General features: G+C 37.2%; 1 protein-coding gene across 1 annotated transcript in view; it reads left to right on the top strand.

Moving 5' to 3' along the window:
* Window positions 1-8,109, top strand: part of LOC150101367 (male-enhanced antigen 1-like) — a 55,742-nt gene extending 47,633 nt beyond the window's left edge. Inside the window, exon 4 of the mRNA XM_090400768.1 lies at window positions 7,660-8,109. Coding sequence (XP_090256894.1) covers window positions 7,660-7,928 — 269 coding nt within the window. The 3' untranslated portion in view covers window positions 7,929-8,109. The remainder of the gene's footprint in view (window positions 1-7,659) is intronic.
* Window positions 8,110-25,734: the final 17,625 nt, after the last annotated feature.

The raw sequence follows: 25,734 nt of genomic DNA, 5'->3' as shown, positions 1-25,734 counted from the left end.
CTTGAGACTGCCTGCCATTCAAGAAGATTAGCCTCGTATTTTGTGTTGAATACTATGGCTACTCCTTCTTTTCCTTGATTGTCATTGCCTGAATATAACATTTGTATTTATTGCTCAGAAAGATCTCACCAGTTTTTGTCTTTTTTGTTTCAGTCACCCCTATTATGTCGATCTGGTACTTATCTAATTCCTCAGCGAGCTCCATTTCTTTGCCATTCAGGCTTCTTATGTTGATAGTACCGATCTTTTAACTCTGGTGATGTTGAATTGGGGTGTGTATTCAGATTTGTTCCAGTAGCTGACTTTTTGCTGTTTGCCCTGGTTCCCTGGCAAAAACAATGGGGGGGGGGGGGGGGCCTTGTTTAACCAGACGACACCCCAGCTGGCATGAAATTTTGTCACGTTGTACCATCATTTTTTATTTTGGTTTAACCAATAAGAATACAATTTGGTCAGCTAAATCCCAAATTGCCAGCCCGTCCTTGTTCATTCAGTATCAAAGTAGATACCCAATAGGGTGCACCACGAGAAAGTGAGGATTGGACATTAGGTCAGAAGCCCTGGTCGGTTCTGTGCATTCCTTTAAAGATTATGTGGATGTCACCTCTCAGGTATACAGCTGACCATTGCTGTTTAATTTGTACATAAATGATATAGGAAATAATTTGAAAGGAAATATTTAGTTGTTTGCTGATGATGTGAAATTAAGTAGGGTAATAGTTAATCAAAGCGATGTGGAGAGCTTGCAGGACGATTTAAATAGGTTGTCAGTTATGGGCAAATTAATGGGTGTCAGTTTAATGTCGAGAAATGTAGAGTTATGCATTTTGGGATAAATAGATTACAAGCTGTGTATCAAATTGATGGCACTGTACTCCAGGAAACAGATGAAGCTAGAGATTTTTGAGTGGTGATGGTAGTCGACAGAGAGTTAAAGTTCAGGGGACATATTGCTAAGGTAGCCCATAAGATTACTTTGCTAGTGATGAACACATTAGCAAGTAGAGATAAGGAAGTTTTAATTCCTCTTTATAAAGCTTTGATATGCCCACTTCTGAATTACTGTGCTCAAGTTTGGTCTTCAGGGTTTCTTGGGGACGAGGAAGCGGTGGAGAGGATTCAGAGGTGAGTGAACAAGATGGTGAGTGGCATGTGGAATGTTCCCTATGAGGATAGATTGAAGGTGTGTGTGGATTGCAGAAGTTGGTTGATAGAAGAAAAAGAGGAGATATGATAGAAACATTTAAGTTGCTTAAAAGATTTTATGAGATAGATGCAGGGGAAATGTTTCAGCACTTGGCTAGAGGGATCATCCCTGGAAGTTGAATAAAGGTGTGGTCATTAGGGGTGTGAGGACTAGATTGGAGAGTGGTGAATGAGTGGAATGGGTTTCCAGAGTCAGTTGTGAGTGCATTTTCTGTTAACGGGTTCAAGGAGAGGTATGATAGATTGTGTGGATAGATTGGGTCTCCCATGATGAATCTTTGGACTCCATGGAGGTGCCCGTATAATAATAATAATCAATAAATACACACAAAAATGTATTTCCAATAAACTTTTTTTTTTTTCTTTCAGAAACAGCATATTGTAATTGGCTGGGACAAAACCTCCAGTTTCATTCACCACCTATGCTGAAGCTGCAACAGTTGCAGACAATCAAAACTGTCATTAACAAAAAAAGCTAAATCTAATTTGGAAAGTGCTTTATGTAAAAAAACTTGTTGCCACAAATGGCACTCATGACTGCTCATCCCTTGCAAAGGCCATTGGGTGCAATTTCTGTCCATCTGTGCTTCCTGCCCTTTCTTTCACCCAGATGGCTATATTGCAATGTCACCTAAAGATAAAGCTGAACACCTGCATATACCTATGACTATATCTCTAACTATACCTACAACATTGAACTGCATGTCTTTTGGAGCCTTCCACCAAAAAGACATCAAAAGAATTGGCAACCTGGCAAAAGAGGCTTCTGGTCCTGATCGTATTGAACCAGTTTTGCTCAAGATGTGCTTTTGGACTAACATTAGTTTTTTATCTCTGCATGGAAACGAGAATGTTTTTTTTTGGGGGGGGATAAGTGAGTGTGGTTAAAGGCAACCTAGAGGTCATTTGGTCTTAAGGGATAGGAGAAATCCATTCTAAAGTGGAACATTGTGAGAAAAACGAAGCTGGTCCTAGTAGACTGAAATGGAATTTGGGTTAAACTTCATTGATTGGTCCATGTCAGAGAAGTCAATGGGATTCACAGGGAGAGTTGTCTTTTCTTTGTAAGAGTTTGTAAGGAATTATAGAGCCTAGTGGAAGGAAGAGGGGGGGGGGAGACATGATCAAGACGTATAAGTTGGTAAGGGGTAATTACCATATTAATGTGGATGAGATTTCTCATAGAATATCTGGAGATGGGGAGAATGAGAGGCATCCCTGGAAGCTGTATTAGGTAGGAGTAAGGAGTCATTTTTTGAATGGAGGAGAGAGAGTGTGGTGAGTGTAGGGACAATGAATGCATTTAAGTCGAGGTATGATGAGCTGTGTATATGAGAGTGGGACCTCCCACAATGAGTCTCTTGATTCCATGGAGGTCTCTTGATAATAATATACCTAGAATCAAAATGATAAATCAGGTAGTTGTTAGATGGATAAATAGCTTCATTAAGCAGAAGTTGCAGAGGGAATCTAAGAAAAAGGTGGGCAGCACTTAGCACAGGCAAGAAGGGTGACCTGTATGGTAAGGAGAGCCAGAGTAGCTGATGAGGCCAAAAGAAATCCAAAGAATTCTTTCATTATGTAGCAAGTAAAAGGAAGAGTAAGTGTGATTTTAAAATGTTGTGTGTGGAGCTAACAGAAGCAAATCGAATAGTTGAATTAGTGATCATTTTGCAAGGGTGTTCCATCTAGGTGCTGCACTCTAGTACTGCCAGTACCATCAGTATGACAAAGTATCTAATTTTTTCGTCATGAAATGCATTCATTAAATTGACAACCATTGTCCTTTGTCCACACTGCTGATTTATTTAAATCATCATATAAGATATCTACATCAGCCTTACACTTCTTAGTTTGGCATCATCAGAAAACAACTGAATATCCCCTCTTAAATCTTTCTCTATATCTTTAATATACAAATTAAAGAGTAGTGGCCCTAGTATGCAGCCCTGGGGCTTCCCTCGCCTTGATTCCACTCCTCCATACACCACCTCTGATATCTGTCAGCCATTCCCATTTGCTGCAACTTATGGAATGGAGTATTCTGTCAAATGTCTTTGCAAAGTCCAAGTATCATGTTTAATTAAAATGTGAGTAAGTTACTAAGGCATGATCTATCTTTTACAAAGCCATGTTCACCTCCTCCCCTCCGTAGAGTATCATATTCCTCTCCACCCACCTTAGGTATAAAAGTGATACCAGTATACCCAGCCATCAGAGGAGATGTTTGGTTGAGTTTGCACACCTTGCCAGAGAACATTGAAACAAAAATTAAATGTAAAAGCTATTTCTAATTCTTTGTGAACTTTTTTTCATAGAAGAAATTATTCAATGAAGGTGGTTCTGGGCATACATTTTCTACATGCTTAATTAAACACATAGACTTGGTTGGGGATTAAACCTAGGGCCTAAAGTACAAAACAGGAAATAGCACTCTGAACACCTAAATCATGTAGCTGTCATCTTGAAAAAAAATTAGTTTGTCTGAAAATGCAAATAAAAAAATCAAAAAAAAAAAAAATGCACATGTTGAGCATTGAAATAGTAGCCAAAAAATCAGACCATCTGGGAATCTGCTAAATAAGAATGGCCACCACAATTAATAAGATACCAAGAAAAAAGCTAAAAAAAATCTTTCATCAAACTTACACATATTCTAACCATACACAACCTTTATTGTTCTCTAAAGAATAGTAACCTTCTGCAAATATCCAAGGGGCCTACAGAATTCCTTGTTATTGTTCTTGTGGTTTTCTCTGGAGAAGTTTTGAAATGAGAAAGAACACTTGCTTGCCCAATGTGGCTTAAAACAGATTAAAATCAGGACTAGCCTACCATTTCGTAAGCCAGTCCTGATTCATTAAAAAAAGAATGATGTGGAAGGAATACTATGTACATAAGGTGATGTCCATTATGAAAATTATAAGCAGCAGGCTAGAATAGTCGCAACTGTTGTACGGAAAGCAAAGTCTAAGTATGAAAAGAAACTGGCTCTGAATGCTAAAGACAACCCACAAGAATTCTATCAGTATGCTGCAAGTAAAAGAAAGAATGAATATGAAGGAATAACTCTTCTAAATGCAGATGGCATGAGGGTAACTGATGCAGACGAAGTTGTTCAACTGATGAGTTTGAACTAATGAACGAATTAATGACATTGAGCTCACTGCTACCTCTTCACTGAATGAAAAAACTTAGGTATATGAGGACAAGGTATTAGAGCTGTTGCACAAACTGAATAAGAATTCAGCAGTAGGGACTGATGGGATATCAGCACATGTGCTATAAGAGTGTTTAGCTGAAGTGACTAGTCAATATGGTTCTCAGAACAGGGAAGATTCTGCAAGAATGGACTGCACAAGGGTGTACAAAAAGCAATGAATCATCCAACTATTGACCAATTAGTATCGCAGGAGTGGTGGTGAAGATTTTGGGAAAATTGGTTGACAGTGAATCTCTCTTGCAATGAGCAACATGGGTTTACTAACGGAAGGTCATGTTTTAGCAACTTGCTCACATTCTATAACAATATTACCATTGAACTAAACAAGGAGAATGGATTCACCATGATACTTGGATTTTGCTAAGGCTTTTAACAGAATACAGCATGGTAGACTGTTGCATAAATGGGATAATATGGGTTTGGGTTATAGAATATTAGCGTGGATAAGAGGATTTCTCACTGATAAATATCAAAAAGTCGTATACGGGAGATGAGTCTGCAAGATTTAAGGTAACCAGTGGTGTTCCAAAAGGATCAGTGCTATTCAGTCTGTACATTAATGATATTGGGAAGGATTTGACAAACAACATACAGCTACTTGCTGATGATGATGCAAAGATAGGTAGGACAATCAGGAATGCTGCTGATATGCTGTGCTTAGAGAATGATTTGAATAGGCTGGAATTGTTGGCATGGGAAAATGGATGTCAGTAAATGAAAAGTCATTCATTTTGGCATGATTAGATATCCAATGTCATATTATATTGGTGGGATTAGGCTAGAAGAAAGTGATAGAATGTTAGTAGATAAGAAGTTGAAATTCAGGGGGCATGTAGCAAAGATTGCAAATACAACTCAAAAGATAATTGCAATGCTGAAATGAACATTCACATATAAAGATAAGGATGTCATTTTGCCTACAAGGCCTTGATAAGACCTCACTTGGACTATTGTGCACAGGTCTGGTCTCCATTGTGATTCTGATATAGTGGAGAGAGTGCAAAGGAATGATATTAGGATTGTGGAATATTGATTATGAAGAATGATTGAGAATTTGTAGATTGCAGACACTAGCAAACAGGAGAAATTGGGGTGATATGATTGAGACTTACAAACTTCTGAAAGGGTCATACAGGATTTCAGTTGATGGACTTAATTTATTTAGGATGGGGAAAGGACAAAAGGGCATCCTTGGAAGCTGAGAATGAATGCCATTAAGAAGGGGGGGGGTAGATTTTTCTCTCATAGGGTGGTGCGTGATTGCCATTGGATGTTGCGAGTGCGAGCAGTGTGAATAAATTTAAGAATAATTCTGAAAGCTTTTGCATCTAGTATGTGGCCTCCCTCTCTTAATAATAATTTCTTTAACACATGATATTGAATGGAACAAAATCTCTGTGCTGTACCTCAAGAAAACTTTCTTGCTCATCAGATCAAAGAATCCAGCACCATTTGTTTACATGGCTCTCTCTCTCTTAAGAAAAAGACTTATCCTAAGTGATGTCTGGAAATCATTAACTATCAGACTTTACTGAGAGTTGTGTAGATTTAATATACTGTTGTTAGCATATATTATTATGTGATCCCTCCAGGGAGGGCAGCTACTCCACAGCTGTCTCCACCACTCAATCCATCAAGTACAACGACCCGCAGCTATCATCATCATCATCATCTACACCAACACCATCTACCGCCCACCACTAGTATTTTCACTGACGATCACAAACATCTATGCCCACAGCGGGATTCGAACCTACAGCCTTTCGGCTGGAGAGCAGATACGCTAACTGCTTGGCCAACCAGGCCAGCAAAAGTAATATGGAAAAATGCTGACATTTGGTGGTGGAATTCCATGGCAGTCTGATAATTCAAATTTGTTGTGGTTGAGAGACTCATTTTTAGACCATTAGCCCAAGATTCAAGACTATCCAAACAGCTACAGTACTACCCACCCACTTCCTTATCTGTAGGGTGGTAATCCTCGGAATACGTTCCATGACACCCCACGGATAGTACCAAACCCTATTTATACTATGTTTTTCCTATACATCTTTTTAAATATTTTTTATGTTGGGCCCATATACGAGAGATTAAACTATCATAGTTTAATTTCATAGTATGGTACTAATGTACCGTACTATGATAGTTTAATTTAAAAATTAGGCACAGTACGAGATTAACAACCATAACTAATAATAAAATAGAATAATTATAACAACATACTGTAATAAAGTTATGTGAATGGAATCTAAGCAACTTCAGCATACGTTTTTTTTTAAATGAAGTTGAGAACCTTCACCTTTTTCATTTAAAAAGAAGCTATACGCCTTCTCTCTTTGCATATCAGAATTGCTAGCATTACTACTCTTGCGCTTTGGGGCCATTATTAAGTAAAATAAGGGTTAACTGCAATACCGCAACAGTCGAGCTGATAACCGAGAGCTACTCAGAATGGTGTGCAATTTAAAACTTACGAATTGCCTATTACTAAAAAAAAAAGCCATATGGCTTTATTTCGGCAATGTAACATTACATCGGCAAAGTGGATATTAGATCCAACATTATTTCTAAACCAAATGTTTGTATGTAGATACTATGAAAGTTTTGTAAGTTGACCTGAGAGCTTGCGAGAATACAATCCTCGGCATCCCCGAGTTGCCTTAGCTTGCACTACTGAATTGACTAAAGTACCTAAGGCAACGCGAAGATGGCAAGGATTGTAATCTCGTAAGCTCTCAGGTCAACTTACGAAACTTTCATAGTATCTACAAACATTCGGCTTTGAAATAATGTTGGATCTAATATCCACATTGCCATGTAACTATAAATTATTTCTTGAATATTTTTATTCCAATTAATATTTTTGGACCGGGGTTAACTGTGGATAGCGAAACCATGAATAAAGGGGGACTATGGTATTCCTCATTCACTAGTATAGTGCCTGATTGCTCTACAGGTATAATGCTTTGTTGAAAGAAATTATCTATATTAAACCATTCCTGTGGTCGCTCTGGCTTTGCTATAGTGAGGATCAACTGTATAACTAACTCCTGAAGTATTTTTATTATATAATACATTGCTAGAATGAAAGTTTAAGATCATTATAAACCATATTTTGGAAGCTGATCTATTTAAAAAGCTGATTAATAGATATTTATAGTCAGATATATTATTAACATAATAAATATATTTAACTTTTGCATATGTTCAGATGATTTTTGCTTTCTTAGATCATGTGGAAAAAATAAAATCAGCAATGGAAGGATTCACGCTTCCATCATCTTCATTTCCACACTGGGCTTCTATAGTATCTGAAGAAGAATGGAAAATGCAGTTGTTTTCTCATATTTTGCACAAAAAGGAAAAAGTAGCATTTGATGGGGAAATAGCCATTAGGAACCAAGGAATCAATGTAGATGGTGAGGAAAGTAGTAATTTCTCTCCTGTTGCAGATGTTTTATTAGAACCTTCATGTTCAATAGATTCGGTCTTAAAATAAAGTTTTTCAATTAATAAAATGAAGTGCATTTTTACTTCCCTCTTGCTCTTATTTGGCAATTCATTGCCTTAGTATTTACTTTTACAGTTACTAACCTCCACTGATAGTTCAAAATATTGCTAGTTGTATGTGTATATAAGTTTTTATTGATAAACAGTAAATAAAAAGACATTAATTCTAATGGAGGCTTGTAGTCCATTGCAACAAGCTAAGATGAGCTCATTCTTTTCACCTTAGTTACTCAACATTTGTGCAGCCGTGAAAATTTTCCCAATGTCGTTAATGTAAATTGAATAACAATGGACCCTTATGGTATACACCACTGGTCACCTTAAATGTTGCAGCTCTCTCAATAAATCATTTATATATATCAGTCACTCATCCTCTTATGCAACAGCGCTTGCCTTCTTTGCTGTATCCCATCAACAGCCTTAGAAAAAAAAGGAATGGATGGACTTTGCTAACTCAACTGTAACATTATATAAAATGTGAGCAAGTTGCTCAAACATGTTTCCTTAGTAAACCCACATTGTTCTTTGCAAAGTATAGATTCCCTTCTTCTGTTTATTGAACATCCACAGATGCTGTATGGTGACTCCCATGACCAGTGATGTGCTAAACAATCCTCGCCATGTAGACATGTTGTATGCTTTTCTGGAGGCTTCAACTCTCTGAAGATCAGTCACTCCACACATCATTCATCCATCTCATTGATTGTCTGTCCTTTCCTTTTTTTTCCAGGAACTTTACCTTCTATTACTGTTCTGAGAAGTCATCCTTTCAATCTGTCCAAAATATTTCAACTTTCTTCTGTCAATATTCTTATCATCATCAAATTCCTGCCATGTACCCTCAAGGGGTGTACAGGATATGATAGTACTACATGAAAAAAAATTACATCATCACTAACTTCCTATCTACAATTTTCCTGCAAATCAGTCTGTTACTTGTCAAGACTCCAACATTATCAGATCTTATATTTCTATCGTCTAAGGCACTTTGTACCGTATCAATCCACCTACATCTTGGTCTTCCTCTGGGTCGTTTTGCTGCCAACCTGGCAGAGAAAACTTGTTTTGCTAATCTTTCCTCGCCCATTCTGTTTAAGTGACCATCTCACCTGAGATTAGCTCTGCTAACGCATTCCTGGATGCTGACAATGTCAAGTTCTTTCCTAATATCCTCGTTTTTAATATGATATTGCCATTGATGCCATCTGTTCATGCCTATAATCTTTCCCAGGACTCTCATATCTGTGGTCTCTAGTCTTTGGGCAAGTGTTTTACTTCTGACCCAGCTCTCAGATCCATAAGTTAAAACTGGTTTGAACACTGTCTTGTATACAGCTAATTTAGTGTTCCGACTAATTTCTCTCTTATTCCATATGAATTTATTCAATTGACTTCCCACCATACCAGCTTTGCTGATTCTGTTGTCTATTTCTATATTTAATTTACCATCTTCACTACAAATCGTGCCTAAATAGCTGAAATGTTTTACTTGTTCCACAGGTTCTCCATTCACAACACAGTTGACGTTTTCAATGATTCTGCCTATTTTCATTGTCTTTTTATTGCTGACCTTCATACCATATCTATTACAACAGCTATTCAATTTAGTCAGAGAATCTTGCAGACTTGTAGCAGATTTATTTAGGATAACATCATCCGCATAAAGCAAAGAGCTGACATTAACATCTCCAATTTTGATATCATGTTTAATACCACATTCCTTCATAATGTGATCCATATAGATAATGAATAACAGAGGGGATATTGTACATCCTTGTCTCACATCAGATTTCACACTGTACTTCCTTCAATTCTAACTGCTGACTTACAACTCAAATAAAGACTACGTATTGCTTGATATAATGCCCCATTCACACCATATAACTGCAGCGTATCGAATAGCTTCTCTCTTGGCACCTTGTCATATGCCTTTTCCAGATCAACAAAACTTAAATACAGATCTTTGTTATATTCCCATGCTTTCTCGACTATTTGTCGTAAAGTGAAGATCTGATCCTGACAGCCTCTATTTGGCCTGAATCCAGCATGTTCTTCCACAATTCTTCTCAATCGTTTCTAGTATATTTGCATAGATCTTGCCAGGAACACTTAGTAGGGAAATACCTCTGTAATTCTCACATGCAGTTTTATTTCCCTTTTTATATATGGGTACTATGAGAGCTCTACTCCAATCATCGGGAATTCGTCCCTCTGTCCAGGCTTTCTGAACTATGCAGTGCAGCCACTGTAAGACTCTTATACCACCATACTTCAGCATTTCTGGTCGAATATCATCTACTCCTGCTGCCTTTCCACATTTCAAGCCTTTGATGGCTTTTTCTACTTCAAGTATATTCTTAAAGAGTCTTAAAATTCTGATCTTTTTTTACACCCATTCATTTGTACACCTTTCAGTATATGATATGCTCAATAGTCTTCTGTAACACCACATCTTAAAAGCAGCTATTCTTATCTACTTCTTTAGGTTCCAAGTCTCACATCCATAAGTCGCTGTTTGAAAAACAACTGCATCCAAAATCCTCAACTCTGTTTTCCCATGGAGATAGATCCATCTTTCGAGATTTTAGATGAGTCTCTGACTGTTTTAGCCATTCCTAATCTTGTGAACAGCAGTTCTTCACATTGCTGACTTCCCTAATTCTTTTTCTATTAAGGTACACTCGTTTCTCGAGAGCTTCCCTGTTTGTATTTCCTTTGAGAACCATAATCTTTGTCTTCCTAGGATTGAGTGGAAGTCCTCTGTTATTACTGATCTTGTTAACTTTATCAAGAATTTGTCCTAGTTCTTCCTTGTCATTACAGAGGAGTATGATATCATCAGCATACTTCAGATTACTGATCAATCTATCACCTATCCTAATTCCTGTCTTGAGCTCATCCAATGCTTCACGCATGATGTCCTCGTCATATAAACAAGTGAGGAGAAAATAATCATCCTTGCCTAACTCCTTTCTGTCCTGAAGCCAATCAGTTAATCCTATTTCTGTTGGCAAAATATTCACCATAGTTCTCAAGATACTGAGGGTTGATAGTTACATAGATAAATCTCTGCTCTACTAATATGCAATGGAATTATCATACCTTCTTTCCACTTGTGTTGTGAGACATTTATTAATGAAAAAACACTTCTAGAATATTTTAACTTTTAATCAAGTACAGAAATTGAAACTTTTAATGGATAATGTGCTAATTGTTGAATAAATATAAAGGAACTTATTTATTCTAAGCTTGCACTACAAACACAAAGCCAGCTTCTTTAGGAACAGGTGAAGTTGTGTAAGCATCAGATTTTTTTTGATGGATACAAAAACAAGTTTGATGTCATACTGTTTCAAAAGATGTCTGTGGTTTTGATGTATGTATGTAAAGTGACTGTATCTTTGCAGGATGTGATTAATAGTTTTTAGAGTAAATATTTTTTTTACAAAATCTGAGATAATCCAGTTCTTCCCTTTGGCTATCTCTAGGTATGGTACACACTTTTCCTTTAAAGGGATTTTTATGGCACCTCTCTGAGCAGAAGTAGAATGTAAAATATCTACCATTATTGAAATTTTTTTTTTTCCTGTATGCTAATTAATCTATTTAGGTCAGTAACTGAGACAATGCATATCAAGGAATGGAACTAATCTTTCCTTCAGTTTTTGCTGTAAAACGAATTTTGGCATTTACACTATTCAGGAACCACTTAGAGTGTGGTATTTTTCAGCGGCCATCTTTCCAAAAGATTCTGTACGCATGTTAATTAGCCAGGTGAGGGGAATTGAAAGCATTGTTCAAGAGTGTGTTAAAAGATCGATCTCAGCAAGTAGCTTATATTTAGTACAGTAGCATTTTGTCTTTGGGCCCATTGGTAAACAGGCTTATCTTAAGTCAGTAATATATCTGTAGTGGTGTCCTTTACTTCTTTAATAAAATCTTTTTAGTTCTTGATGTGAGAAGTTGTTTTACTGACACAGATGTTAGAAATTTTTATTAATTATTTAGCAGTGTTTGCTAAATAATTAACTTCTGTAGTTGGTTGTAATGTGATTCCCCTCTTTACAGATTTTGAGTGTTCCATAAAGCAACAGAGTGTTTTAATGCAATTTGACATTTAATTTCTTTAGGCTCTTTGGATCACATCATTTATTCTATTATGAGTGCTCCAAGTGGGATCAACTTCTAAATGTGTCTGTAGGCGTTCCTTTTAGTAGGTCTATCATTCTGCTTGTATAGTGACTATATAAATCATGATTGCATTGCCTTTTTAAGCTTTCAATATTAGAATATTATGAATGTTGTTGACTTCTACTTGGGGAATATTTCTTACTGACTTGGAAATTATTAAAATTGCTGTTGCCATTATTCATATGTGTATCTTCATACTATATGTGTGAAGCACAAAGGCCTTGGCATCAAAAACTTTGAAAATAGCAAAGTACATAATAGAAAATGGTAGGGGATCAGGGGAGAACCAGAGCTTATCCATGGAAGCTATAAGGAGGGTGAGCAGGAGAGTGATAAGCAGATTTTTTGCATGCAGAGTTGTGAATGATTGGAATAGCTTGCCTGAGAGGGTGTTTAAAACACAGTATGATGAGCTATGTGTATGACAAAAGGACCTTCCTGATGAGTCTGACTTCATGGGGATCTTAGGATAATAATAATGTCATCTATGTACTAAATGATTTAAAAAACAGATTTTGAGGATTATAAATCAAATATCAGTAACTTTTAGGTAAGTTAATATTGAATAATAATAATACTGTAAAAATAAATAAATTCAAAATATGGATTAAGACTAGTGCAAAGATATTTTTTTCTATCACTCCTACATTCCAGGCCATAAAGCCTATAAGTGTGGCTTTGATCAAAACTTTAATAATAATAAAAAAAATTGATGTTTTGACGATAAGATATCATGATCATATTTTATTTTATTTTTTTTTTTTTTTACTGATATAATGGTTGGCTTTGATATAGAATCTCTCTTCACAAATATTCTCTTGAGGATACACTACATCTACTTTCAGATTTCCATAGGATATAGTGAAAGTCTTTGACTTATGCACTCTGAATATTTTATTTGTCAAAATAATTTTTATGGTCAAATTAAAGGAACCGCAATGGGAAGTCCCTCGCATTTGCTAACTTTTCTTTAGAACATTTAGAAGACATCTTTTTCCTGTCCATACACCCTCAGTTTTCATTTTGGATTCATTATATAGAATTTTTTACTATCTGGCCCCATAATGAAGACACATTACCTAAATTTTTTTTTTTTTTTAATCTACATCTGCAAATTAAATTTACTATGGAAATGGAAAAAGACAACAAATTGTCTTTTTTTATTGGAAGCCAATTATTACGTTCCTCTACCATTATACTGATACATTACTATGAATAACTAATTTTCTGCCTCTCATATGACCCTGTGGTAGAGAATGGACTCAGAGTAAAAAAAACTACATTCATTTCTTTACACACATTTATCTCGTCACCATATCTTACTGCTATGTTTACATAGTTTTTTGAGAAATTATTATTATAACAATACAACAACAGTAAATATTTTATTTAATAATCTATAGAAAACTTGAAGTATCTTTAAGAATTATTACTTTTCAGTCCTTCATCCATTCTCTTGTCATTTCATATAGTACATCCTTTCCATCTAGATGGTTGTTTGTTAATTCAATTGCCTTTACTCACCAGTTTTTTTTTCGTAATGAAAGAACAACTTCCTAACAAGAAATCCATAACATACATCAGTTTTCTAACCTATAATTGTATACTTCTCATGCAATCATTACCCCCCCCCCCCTTCTGTGATCTTTTTATGTAGTTCTTGCTTAATGATACCATTTATCTCTACTTAGATGAATTTCATCTAAAAAGTTCTACATGCATTAATTTCTCTCTTTCTCCCTTTTTTCCAGAAAGTCACCTTATTTATAATTGCATTCTTTAATGATATTGCTACAAGAGGAAAAATCTTACCATCAAGTCCAATCTTTTACATGCTTGAACTTCATGATTATATGGACATCTCCATGAAATATCGCCTTAATTTTATTCATTAGCAAAACTCACAACTGCCTATGGCAACTCATTCCTGTCTGCTAAGAGGGATGACTCCTTGTTTCTTTCCTATCATGAATTGAAAATTTTCTTCTGCATCAATCCAGGGAAACCTTTTCAGTAATTTACGTTTCTTTCACATCTCCTTTTTTTTACCTATCAACCAAATTTTGTAACACACCCCTTTAAGCCCTCATTGTATTTCATAAACCTGTTACATTCTCAGTAACTTCTGGATCACTTCCTCATCCCCAAGAAACATAGGCAACTAAATGTCTGGATATGAAGGCCTTTTTAGAAGGTAGGTAATAATCTTCCTGTCTCTATATCAGTGATCCTTTGAACAATTTTGTCTACTTCTGTAGTGGTAGTTGTCTTTTGAACTTCAAACTTCAGCATTTCCCCAATTCTCTAGCCTCATTACATGCTTGTAGTGAAGTTAGAGAATACATGGTCTGCAATGTAGTTCCATATTCCCATAGTGGGATACTCCCAGTAAATATGTATAGGATATATTGTATAGCAAATCGCTCCTTTTTTTATCTCCACATTGTAGATGCATGTAATGGTTCAATAACATTTTTAATCAGTCATATACATGCTTGACATTTAATTAGGCAAACAAAACATTTAGGATAATTTTCACAAACAAAGTTTGTATTCATTCTTTGGGACCTTGCTTGAGCTGAGACTTAAAGTAACACAGAATTGCACATTCTTGTGAAATCTACACTGGTATTCAATACCTGTACTCACATTGAGATTTTGTAATATTCCAAGCAGTTCTCTGTTCTCCCTACGTTATCTGGATGATATATCCATGCAAAGTTACTCAACTGTTTTTTCTGCCTTTATTACTTCCATGCTACTAACATACAATAAAACTATCCCACCATAACAATTTTTCTTTTATGCGCTCACATAACAAACATCCTTGAGATTTCATTTGGCCATATTGGTTAATTTCCCCTCATTACCATATTAGATATTTTGACAGTTTTTTTCCCCAGAATATCCTGTGAGTGGTATCCAATACATGGTCCGCAAGACCAGATTGACTATAATTGTGATTGCCGATGTACGTTTTGCATTCATCTGTGCAGATGGTGACTGATCTACTTGTCTGACCAAAGCATGCCAACTTGCAACAGTGCACTTTATATACTCCAGGCACAGAAAGAGGGTGCTGATTTTGAGTGGAATGGATCTTCTTCTTTCGCTATGCCTTTATCCCGTGTTAAACGGGGTCGGCGTTCCCATCTTTAATCTTCTTTCCCCAGATTCTCAGGTCCAGGGCGTCTTCCCGACTCCATCCTTTCTCCCTAAGATCCTCTGCCACCTTATCCCTCCACCTGAGCCTGCCTCTTTTCCTCCACTCATTTGCCAACACTCCTCCTCTCTATATGACCGAACCACCTCAGCCTGCTTTCTTATCGGTCTCATCTTGACCGTCCCTCTGATGTAGTCATTCCTTATCCTGTCCTTCTTTGTCACACCACTCATCCATCTCAACATCTGCCTCCATCTTCCGTGCCTTTGTTATAGGCCACCACATCTCCGCACCATGAAGCATCACCGGCCTCACCATCTTATACAGCTTTCCTTTCATCTTACTCTCTTGTTGCACAGGGCTGCATGTTATTTGGTGCTGTATTTCCTCATCCAGGTCTCCATTCCTCTCGACGACCGACCCGAGGTACTTGAATTTCTTCCCCGGAGTTGTATGACCATATCCTCGGCACTCCCTGTTGACATATATTCGGTCTTCATCCGGTTAATTCTCATGCCTCTCTCCTCCAATACCTTCCTCCACTCTTCCAGGGTCTTTTCAAGCTTCTCTCGGGATGATTCACAAAGAACAATGTCGTCGGCAAACATCATGCTCCATGGCGCCTCCCTCTTAACCACTACCTCTTTGACCTAGTCATCCATGACCAGGTCAAAGAGATAGCAGCTCAGAGCTGATCCCTGCTGGAGTCTGACGACAATGGGGAACTCCCTCTGTCATGCCGACACTAGACCTGACCTGAGTTTTTGCTCCCTCACCAACCTGACGTACTTCTCCCACACCCCCTTCTTCCTCATAAACCTCCATTCCTCCTGCCTGGCCACTCTGTCGTATGCCTTTTCCAGGTCTATAAACACCATATGCAGCTCCACCTGCATCTCCCTATATTTCTCCATCCGTTGTCCCTCTTCCTGGCATAAATCCAAACTGTCCCTCGCCAATTTTCGTTTCCCGCCATATCCTTCCTTCAATTACTCTTTCCCGTAACTTCAATGTGTGTGACATCGGCTTGATCCCTCTATAGTTGCCACAATCCTGAACATCTCCTTTTCCTTTGTAGATTGGGACGAGAATGCTTTTCCTCCATTCCTCTGGTATCTTTTCCTGTTGGACTATATTCCTCATCAGATCCCATAACATGTCTGCACCCTCACTGCCCAGACTTCTCCACACTTTCCCAGGTATCTGGTCTGCCCCCACAGTCTTTCCATTCTTCGTTTTTCTCAGTACCCAAAGCACTTCCTCTCTGCTGATGCCCTGCACCGATCCTTCATTTGCCTCTCCATCCTCACACCTCTCTCTCTCTCTCTTGGATTCTCCTCATTTAGCAGATTACAGAAATATTCTTTCCATCTTCCTCTGATTTTGTCCTCCTCTCATAGTACTACTCCTGAGGCATCCTTTATCTGCTTGACTGATGTTATGTCTTTCGAGGCCTTATCTCTAGCTTTCGCTATTCTCAACAACTGAGCTTCACCACCGTTTCTCTCCAGTACTTCATAAACCTCATCAACTACCCTCGCCTTGCCACAGCTCTCTTTGCATTTTTCTTCGCTAATCTATATGCCTCCTTGTCAGCTCTAGTTCCAGTCATGTCTCATTTTTTCTTTGCCTCTTTCTTTACCTTGATCTCCAACTGTACCTCCTCATTCCACCACCATGCCTCCTTATCCTCAGGCGGCCCCTTTCCTGATGTTACACCGAGCACCTCTTCTCCAATTTTTCTCATAATCCGATTATTTACGTTCCACCATTCTTCCACATCCTCTGGTAACTTCATTTCTTTCAGTACCTTTCCTTTAAACTTATTCCTTGGGCCTTCTTTCCACCACTTCCATCTATTTTTCTTTTCCCCTTTAATATCACAGTCTACCACAACCAACCTGTGCTGCTACACTTTCTCCATTAATCACTTTACAGTTTTTCACCTACGGCACATAATATAGTCAATCTGACTCATTCTATCCCCACTCTTATAGGTTATCAAGTGTCCAACTCTCTTCTTAAACCACGTGTTAGCTATAGCCAGGTCGAAGGCCACAGCAAAGAAATGAAAAATTTCATGGATAAGGATAACAAATTCATGGTGACGCTTAAAAGCTGTGCAGAGGTTTTTTTTTTTTTTTTTTTTTTAAGGATCTGGCTATTTTTTCAGATGTATCCTGGACTAACACATGGAGAAGGAAACTCACTGCGCTATTAACATTAAGAATGGATAGAAAAAAAATACTCCAAAAGAAGTTAAGAATGAAAAACTTAAAGAAACAGTTGCCAGAATTGTTGGTGGAAGGATAAAAGAGATATAAGTCGCATCTCAACTGTTGGATCTCAACAGAATTTGAAAATAGAAAGGAAAAAGTAAGTAAACCGCTATCAGTTCAGGAATTGACTGACAAGACCAAATACACCTCTGAATTAAAAAATTAGAATAATCAAAGAAAATATATGCTGAATGATTTTGCAATTGTAATTTATTGCATAGAAAACAATTACCAAATATGAATTAGCATAATTTAAATCTATGTACTTTGTAGATTTACATAACCATAAAAACACAAAAATGTAATATAAATTATAAGAAAACTATTATTTGAAAACATTCACACAATTAAAATGATTTTTAACATGGTTCAAAATAATGCGAAAATAAGTCCACAAAAATTACAGTCAAAGGGAAACATGACAATTAGTACTTTGTTGCATCCCCCTTAGCTTTTATGACCATTTGTAAATGGTTGGGCATATTATTTACTATTGGTTCCGTCTTTTTTTTTTTTTTTTAAATCAAAATATGCCCCTATAGTGTGCAGACTAGAAACAAGCTCATTTTTATCTCTTGGGGCAACTTCTTGAAAACTTTTCTTCATAATTCCCCACAAATTCTCAGTGGGGTTTAAATTAGTGAGTTTGCAAGCCAAGGAATTACAATGATTTGCCTTTCTTTGAGCCATCTAGTAGTGGTCTTGGAAGTGTGACAAGAAGCTGAATCTTGCTGAAAAAGGAAATCACACATAAATCTTCTGATGCCAGTAACAAAGTGCTCAAGAATTTCTTTGTACACTTTGGAATTGACTTTCATACACAATACACAGCCTACCTGGACCTTGCAGTCATATAAGTCCATACCATGAACAGAGGTTGCAAATTTCACTGAACGTTTCATACATTCTTTATCAAATGCTTCTAGCTTAAGATGCCAAACATGTATCCCTTGGGACCATGGAACACACAAAACATACTTTCATTGCTAAAAAGAATTCCAGTCCTCTTGGCTCCACAACAGTCTTTGCTTATACCATCACACTTTAGCTGCCTTTTGCTTGGAAGTCATAAACAGCTTCATCTTAGACACATGCGATTTAAAACTGAAGTTGTCTCAATGTCATTGATTTAGATGAGACACCATATGAAACTTCTTAGCTTCTGATATGTCACTCATTAGACCCATGTTTAGCAAATGATTAACTGAAATCCACGTGCAAACGATTCCTCACAAGAGTCAGTACCACAGCCATTGAAATATATGCTATTTCTATGCTCTCCTCAAAACCAATTGGAAAAATTTGGAATATTATAATAATTTGAACCGTGTTAAAAGTTATTCTAATTTTGTAAATGTTTTCAAATAAGTTTCATAATTTATATTATGCTAATTCATATTTGGTAATAATTATATTCTATGCAATAAATTAGAATTGCAAATCATTCAACGTATTTTCTTTGATTCGGAGATGTATTATGTTATCTGTCAGAAAGGAAAACTATTTGCTGGCCAAAAAAAAACTTTTCATTCATTCATTCTGTTGATTCTCTTGAACAGACATTATTTGATTATAGAATTAACATAATAAAACAATGTTATCTCCTATGAATGAAGAATATCCTGGAACAAAATCTAGCACAACAATGCATCAACTTGTAGAAAAAATTATAAGAAAGAGATGTAAACTTTTTTTTTTTTTTTTTTGCTAAGGAGGGAAGATTCATTGATACTATACACTCATGAGTAGTTGAATTAGAGATATAGTACACCTTCGCTTGGAGACATGCCAAGAATAGTCAATTCATGCTGAAGGGGAGAAAGAAATGAAGGACGTATGAATTGGTCGCCAACGCACGAAATCACGTGCTTTATAGGTAAAATTTTCCAACTGTAATACAAGCAACATAGTTAACACTTTAAAAACTACAGTGATCATAAAAGAGAAGTTAATTTCCCAACGTGTAATAATAAACAACTCGTCCCTATTATTGGAATGGATTCTCCTTCTGTTGACATGCGCAGACGTGTCGAAGGGTCTCGAATCTGTGGGCGTACTATACCTGCCTAGTAGCAGGTAGCACCCCCCCTTTCGCAGCGATGCGGCGTAGCATGGACTGGACTCCACAAGGCACTGGAAGCATTGGGGAGCCAAACTGATCCGTGACCACTGCACAGCCTTCCACAATGCACGGAGATTGGGTGGAGCAGGGTCCAGGGCATGTATATATCTCTCGACAGCATCCCAGATGTGTTCAATAGGATTGAGGTCAGGGGACCGTGGAGGCCAGCCAAGCATCCTCATGTCCGTGGGGTGTTCATCCACCCACAATTCAGGAGCGGTGGGTCGGTGCATTGTCTTGCTGTAGGCGCAGAATTGGGTGCACAGGATCTGACAGCAGGTCCCTGTATCGTTCACTGGTGAGGGACGATGGCAGATATCGTGTGATCCAGGCGACCTGTTTCCATGCGTCGAGGGTTCAATGGCGGTGTTCCTGTGCTTTGTGACGTGCGGTGAGCAGAGGTATCCTAGTTGGGCGGTTGCTTCTGTACCCCATAGCGAGGAGATTGTTCTGGATGGTGTGGCTGCTCACACGTTGTTGTCCAGCATTGAATTGGTGAGTGATCTGTGGCCCGTCTATCTGCTGTTACGATAGAGGGGCCTATCCGAGCTAGCCGACGGTGTCCCCCTGTAGTCAACATGTTGTACACCACGGCAGTTTTCCCTGGCAGCTGAGGTTTTACCCGATTCCATGCACTCACAGTACGCTTGACACAGTAGTCCATGAAAAGCCCAGTGCCTGCACGACTTCAGAGATGGAGTGCCCCATACGTCTGGCCGTGATCGAATTCGCTGAGATCTCGAGTCTTCCCCATTCTGTGCTCGACTATTACTCGGTTGGTACAAGGTCTGACGACATCCCCGTCACGTGCCACTATTCCATTCGTCAGGGCGACCACAGCACCATTTCGCCAACACAGCAGGTATCTCTAATTCAACTGCTCACAGGTGTATATGAATGCCAAAGTTGTCCTGGTCAACCATAATATTGTCTAAATTGCAGTGTTATACAAATGTGAATATTTTTTTGTCACTTTGTATCTTGGCGTTTTTTTTTTTAATAAAGGTTGCAAGAATTTGTTTCTGAAATTATCCTCATAATATGAAGAAAAATATTGTTTAACACTTTTAAGCATTATGTGGTGCTCAGTCCCATCTTTAAATCATCCAATAAAAAAAAGGTGTTCCAGATAAGTAAAATTTATTTTAATAGTTCTATAGACTTAATTTAACACTCACTGCAATTCTCTAAAAAAGAGAAATTGGCACCTAGGTACATTGTCATAAATTAGTGGCAGTCAATCTGTTAACTCCCACATGATTTTCCTGACCCCAAGGTATGCAGTCTGATACTGCTTTCCTTAAACACCCTTTTCCATTTTTCATGCACTGCCTCTGAGTTTGTTATAATCACTAGCTTTGTAATTCCACATATAATACATGTTAAGACTACTTTGGTCATTCTTTCCATTCAGGAACAAAGTCATTGTTAGTTCACAGATCCTCTGATATTATCACCAGATGTAGCATACTCCAACTCTGGATCTCTTCCATCACGTTTCAAGTAGCTGCATAAATTCAATTCCCTTCTCCTTGTTCTTTCTGTCCTCCTTAATATTATCTTGTATTCTGTTCTTATATCATCTGTCAACCAAGTTGAACTAACCACGAAATTCCTCATCCTTATTCTTCTGCAGTTCATATGCATGAATTGCAAAATCTCCTTGGGCCACAGCCTACCCTTGTAATGCATGATCCATTCAGATTCAAGATCTGAGAAACTTCGATTTTTGATCATTCCCACTCTCAACACTAACTTGCCTCAACAGTACTTGTGGGTACTGATTCTTGCAATTCATTTTCTTACTGAATAACAGTTTCCCCAATTCATATTCATTCCATTTAAACTACATGCCTTTCCTTGCAACCTATGCATAAATTTATTTGAATTTCTTCTGTTTGCTACTGTATCAAGCCGTGGCAACAAACGTAGTATTTTTTGTTGTTTAATTATGACGGTATATATCGGAACACAGAATTATAATTAGTTATTGACTTATTGCTGATATTTCATTGGTGTTATAACCAGCATCTTCAGAGCACTAAAACAGTTTGTCACAGTATGCGAGACTACAACAGCATGGTGTAACCAAGGGATTCTCATCTCCATGAAGAAAGGCTTATGTGTTCGTCATACATGTTGTTTAATTTTGATGGTATATATCAAAACACAGTATAAGTAAATAATTATTTATTGATTTATTGCTGATATTTCTCTGGTGTTATAATCATCATCTTCAGAGCACAAAAACACAGTTTGTCACAATACACGAGACTACAACAACATGGCTGTATCCCAGTCCCTTGGTTAAGAAAGCAGAGTAGGAAATGATTATGAGATATACAAAATGTTTTGGGAAAATTTGGAGAAAAGAAAGTTAATAATAATGGCAAATATTTGTTGGTTTTCTGCTCAGGACATGGACTGGTTATTGTGCACAAATTCACATGGAGAGAAGAGGCAAAGAATAAGAAAAGTCTCATTGACTATGTTATTGTTGATAGTGATGTTTTCTCACTTGTGAAGGACACTAGAGTGTACAGAGGATTTGAAATTGGAAGTTATCACCATTTAGTGTTGAGCAGGATAAAATTGAATTTCATACTGAAAAGAAGAACACGGAAGAAAGTTTTAAAGTGAATAAAAGTTGAGCAGCTCTCAGATGTGAACTGTAGACTAAAATACACAAACATTATTCAAGAAAAAATGAAAAAGGTTGTCTGCAAGGATAAAAAAATTACAACTCCATGGTGGACACTATAAGTTAAAGAGGCAATGAAGGAAAAGAAGAAAGATATCAAATGGCAAATAAGTCAGCTTGTGCTCTTAGAGAATAGTCATGGGAAGACTTCGGTAAGAACATAGAAAATAAATATCAAGAAGGTGGCACAATATTGTGGAGGCTGTTGTAAAAACTGGAGGAAAGACTGTTGTGAAAGGAAATAAAGATAAAAGTGACATGCAAACTGGAGAAAAAGACATCCTTGATGTATGGAGTATTAATTTGAAAAATTGCTAAATGAAACAATCAGTGACGTACAGTGGAGGAGAAAAAGCCACCAAAAGTCTGAAATGTGGAAAGGCAGCTGGAGTAGATATTTGACCAGAAATGCTCAAGTATGGAGGTATACGGTGTCTGCACTGCATAGTTCAGAAGGCCTGGACAGAGGAATGAATCCAGATGATTGCAGTAGAGCTCTCATAGTACTCATATATATATATATATAAAAAACAGGGTAAAAAACTTGCTCCTGATAAGATTTATGCAAGCATATGTGAGAAAGATTGTGGAAGGGAAGCTGGATTCAGACGAAATAGAGGCTGACAGGATCAGATTTTCACTTTACGACAAATAGTTTAGAAATCGTGGGAATATAACAAAGATCTGTATTTAAGTTTTGTAGATCTGAAAGGCATATGACAAGGTGCTAACAGAGAAGCTATTCAAAATGCTACAGTTGTATGGTGTCAATGTGGCATTATATCAAGCAATACTTAGTCTTTATTTGAGTTGTAAGTCAGCAGGAAGATGGTTTAATGTGAAATCTGGTGTGAGACAAGGATGTACATTATCCCCTCTGTTATTCATTATTTATATGGGTCACATTATGAAGGAAAGTGGTATGAAACCTGATATCAAAATTGGAGATGTTAATCTCCCCTCTTTACTTTATGCAGACGATGTTATACTTCTAAATAAATCTGTTAAGAGTCTGCAAGACTCCCTAACTGTTGTAATAGATATGGTGAAGGTCAGCAATAACAAGACAAAGAGAATGAAAATATTCAGAAGCATTGAATGGAAAACATTTCAGCTACTTAGGCATGATTTTTAGCTTATAAATGGTAAATTAAATATGGAAATAGACAACAGAATCAACAAAGCTGGTATAGTAGGAAGCCAACTGAATAAATTTATATGGAATAAGATAAAATAGCTGTAAATTACAAGTGTTCGAACCAGTTTTAATTTATGGAGTCTTGACAGGTAACAGATTGATTTGGAGAGAAACTGTAGACAGGAAGTTAATAATGTAGTACTATCATATCCTGTCCACTCCTTGAGGGCCCATGTCAGGAATTTGATGAAGATGAACAGGGTTAGAAATAAAACACTTGACCAAAGACTAGAAACTGCAGATATGAGGGGCTTGAACAGATGGCATCAATGGCAATATCATATTAAAAACGAGGATATTAGGAAAGAACTTGACATTGTTAGCAGAGCTAACCTCACTTAAACAGAATGGGAGAGGAAAGATTAGCAAAACAAGTGTTCTCTGCCCGGTTAGCAGGAAAAAGACCCTGAAGACCGAAATATAGGTGGATTGATACGGTACAAACTGCCTCAGAAGACAGAAAAATAAGATCTGATAATATTGGAGTCTTGACAGGTAACAGATTGATTTGGAGAGAAACTGTAGACAGGAAGTTAATAATGTAGTACTATCATATCCTGTACACTCCTTGAGGGGCCCGTCAGGAATTTGATGAAGATGAACATTTCAGATAACATTTTTCTATACTGATACCATTCAACGATTATCAGAACAGTTGAATCTTTATGTGGAAATACCTCTCACTTCGATTTATTTGCACACTTTTATAATTTAAATTCTTATAAATTTTACATAAAAATGATGTGTATGTATTGCATAACTGGTTTCAGTAAAAAAAAAAGTGTTTAACTTGTCATCATGTAATCTTAAGAGCTCTTCTAATAGTACTATCTGTCAACAATTTTCATCCAAGTAAATTTCATTTGCTTTCTCATTGTCAGAGTTTATTCTTCTAAGGTGCTGAAATTCACCAGTCCATTTAGATCTTTTTCTTAGTATCAAACCTGCTTTGCTAACTGTTCCACCACCTTAAATTAGCTCTGCTTTCACATTCTTGAATGCAAACAGTAACAAGTTTTGCCCTATCTTCATTTTAAACATGGCCCTGCTCTTACACTGATGCAATCTATTCACTTTCATATCTGTGGTTTGTAGTTTTTGATCAACTGTTTTATTTCTAACTCAACTTCCAGATCCACGACTTAAAATTTGCAAAATATTTTATTCATTTCATAGCTACTCCACTAGGAATCCATTGTTTTTTTTTTTCTACAGTAATTTCTCAGTTATCCAACTACAGTAAGAAAGCATTTGGCCAGGTTGGATAATTGTAGGTACAATTGCATGGTGTTATATCAGAAGTTGCTTGATGCATTAACCAATTCAAGTCGGTTAACTGAAGAAATGCCAGATCACTGTATTTTCATACTTTTTTTTATTGCTGATTTTCCAACACCACATTTGTTATTAATTTATTATTATTATTACCCCACGACCTCATGGAGTCAAAGACTCATCTGGGAGGTCCTTTTATCACACACACACAGCTTATCATACCGCACCTTGAACACATTCAAACTCCTTGCAGATACCACACTCTCAGGCAAGGCATTCCAATCATTCACAACTCTGCATGAAAAAAAAAAACCTGCCTCTCACTCCCTCTTTATACGGTTTCCAGGGATGACCTCTGGTTCTCCCCTGATCTCCCACTATTTTCTGTAGAACTTCTCCAGCATTAATCCCATAACAACCCATTACCAACTTATAGGTCGCTATCATATCTCCCCTCTTCCTCCTGTCCACCAGACTGCAAATTACATCTTCTCAATCTTTCCTCATACTCGACATTCCAGAGGTCAGAAACTACCTTAGTCAATTGCCTTTGTACCCTTTCCAACATCTCTTCATCCTTCTGAAAACTAGGTGACCAAATCTGGGCACAATAGTCCATGTGTGGCCTAATCAAAGCCTGATTAGGCAATCCTTCATACATGATGCCTGTATGAAGGATTTCCAAAAAAGTAAGGTAACACATTTTTTTTTCTTTTTTTGAGGATGTTTAATAATAAGAAGTTGAAATTATTATTATTATTATATCACCTCCAGGGAGGGCATCTACTCTAGAACTCTTCATCTCACTACTCCACCAACCTCCATCATTTATCGCCAACTACCACCACTAGTACTTTCACAGACAT

The sequence above is a fragment of the Typopeltis vanoorti genome, chromosome 11, assembly GCF_054136105.1.
Source record: "Typopeltis vanoorti isolate ZY-2024b chromosome 11, IOZ_Tvanoo_1.0, whole genome shotgun sequence".
Lineage (NCBI taxonomy): Eukaryota > Metazoa > Arthropoda > Arachnida > Uropygi > Thelyphonidae > Typopeltis > Typopeltis vanoorti.
The sequence above is the reverse complement of the archived record's forward strand: the minus strand, read 5'-3'. Positions and strand labels throughout refer to the sequence as shown.